The 1309-nt window shown below is 49.0% G+C and overlaps 1 protein-coding gene across 1 annotated transcript; it reads left to right on the top strand.

Moving 5' to 3' along the window:
• Positions 1-651: 651 nt before the first annotated feature.
• On the top strand, positions 652-1077 carry Pmar_PMAR012120 (hypothetical protein; the record flags this gene model as incomplete). Its single annotated transcript, XM_002779446.1, has 2 exons — positions 652-760; positions 807-1077. Coding segments are annotated over 2 exons (380 nt in total), but the record flags the coding sequence as incomplete, so codon positions are not given.
• Positions 1078-1309: the final 232 nt, after the last annotated feature.

The following is a 1309-nucleotide window of genomic DNA, read 5'->3' as shown; positions in this document are numbered from 1 at the left end:
GATTCCTCTTCCAGCAGTAGTCACTTGATTATTGCTCACTTCGGAGGGATATACGATGACACAGCATGAGTCAAGTCCATTGTTGATGCTCTTGTTGTTGCTACGTACTCATAAAGGAGCGATGTACAGTACAGAGTTGTTACAATGCACGCACTTATATCTTATATCTGAATCTAACAATCTTTCACAGTGTCGAGTTTGTAACATCATCATCATCATCTATCTTTCGCTTTCATAAGAGTCGATCCGCAATCACTATAGTTCGGGGCAGCTATGCCACTATCCTGGAACACACACATGACAGCACTATTGCCGTTTTCTGATGGCGATGAGTATTGTGAATCATCATGGGCATCTTGGACTGCCGTGGTGGTTGCAACACAAGCGCCGCCCTCGGTGTGGCATATCTGCCCCAGGCGGAAACGACAGAATTCACTTCCAAAATTCGTGGGAATCTAAGTGACTTTGGTTGCGCAGACGAAGTCGAATTCCTATCGCGTGCCCCCGTGAAAGTGGTTGTTCTAGAGCGTATCTTGGGGTTGTGGCATAGGTGCCCCGGCCGACAGAATTGATTTCACTACAAATTTAAATAGACCTTCAAAAGGTGTATAACATCAACTTGGGTATAGAGCGTTTGACCTCCTCATTGAGATGCTCCTGCCGGGACCGACTACGATCATCAATCGTTATGAATGCAATCCGGTGCATCTGGCGACAGTGTCACCCGATAGCGCCTATTTGGCTACTGCTATCAAGACTGGTGGGTTCTTTTTGGCAAACTGGGAAGCTTTGTTGGACCCTGGCAGGTTGTTCTGGCTCCCGCATCGTGGTCCGAAAGATGTCTTCTCACGACTCTGAGGACAACGTTGTTGCTAGTATAGCGTTGCCAGGCCTGGCAAGCAGCGGCAGAGGTTTCTCTGTGCTCATCTGGTCTCCTGACTCGAGACTCCTCATGGCATCACATAACGAACACGGGTCTATCGTAATTATGTCACCCATCGATAATCCTGACTGGAAATGTACCATTGAGCAAGGGTTTAGAGGACTAGCTGCCTGCATGTGGGCACCGGATAGTCGGTGAGTCTCCATTTGTTTCACGACTCAGACGTTTTGCAGGCACGTACTCGCCCTGGGGGACTTTTCATTGGGACTTGATATTTGGAGTCTCAATACTCAGTCCAACACTATGCGTGTCGATCACGCCAAGTCGCCGTTCGGCCATTCTGGTGAGTTTAAGCTCTCTGTTCGCGACCTGAAAGTCTTCCAGCGCCTATCGCTGCGGCGCCCCCATGTCCACGGTAGCGTTCAA

Source organism: Perkinsus marinus (assembly GCF_000006405.1).
Source record: "Perkinsus marinus ATCC 50983 genomic scaffold scf_1104296947196, whole genome shotgun sequence".
NCBI lineage: Eukaryota > Perkinsozoa > Perkinsida > Perkinsidae > Perkinsus > Perkinsus marinus.
This window is presented reverse-complemented; position numbering and strand designations above follow the sequence as displayed.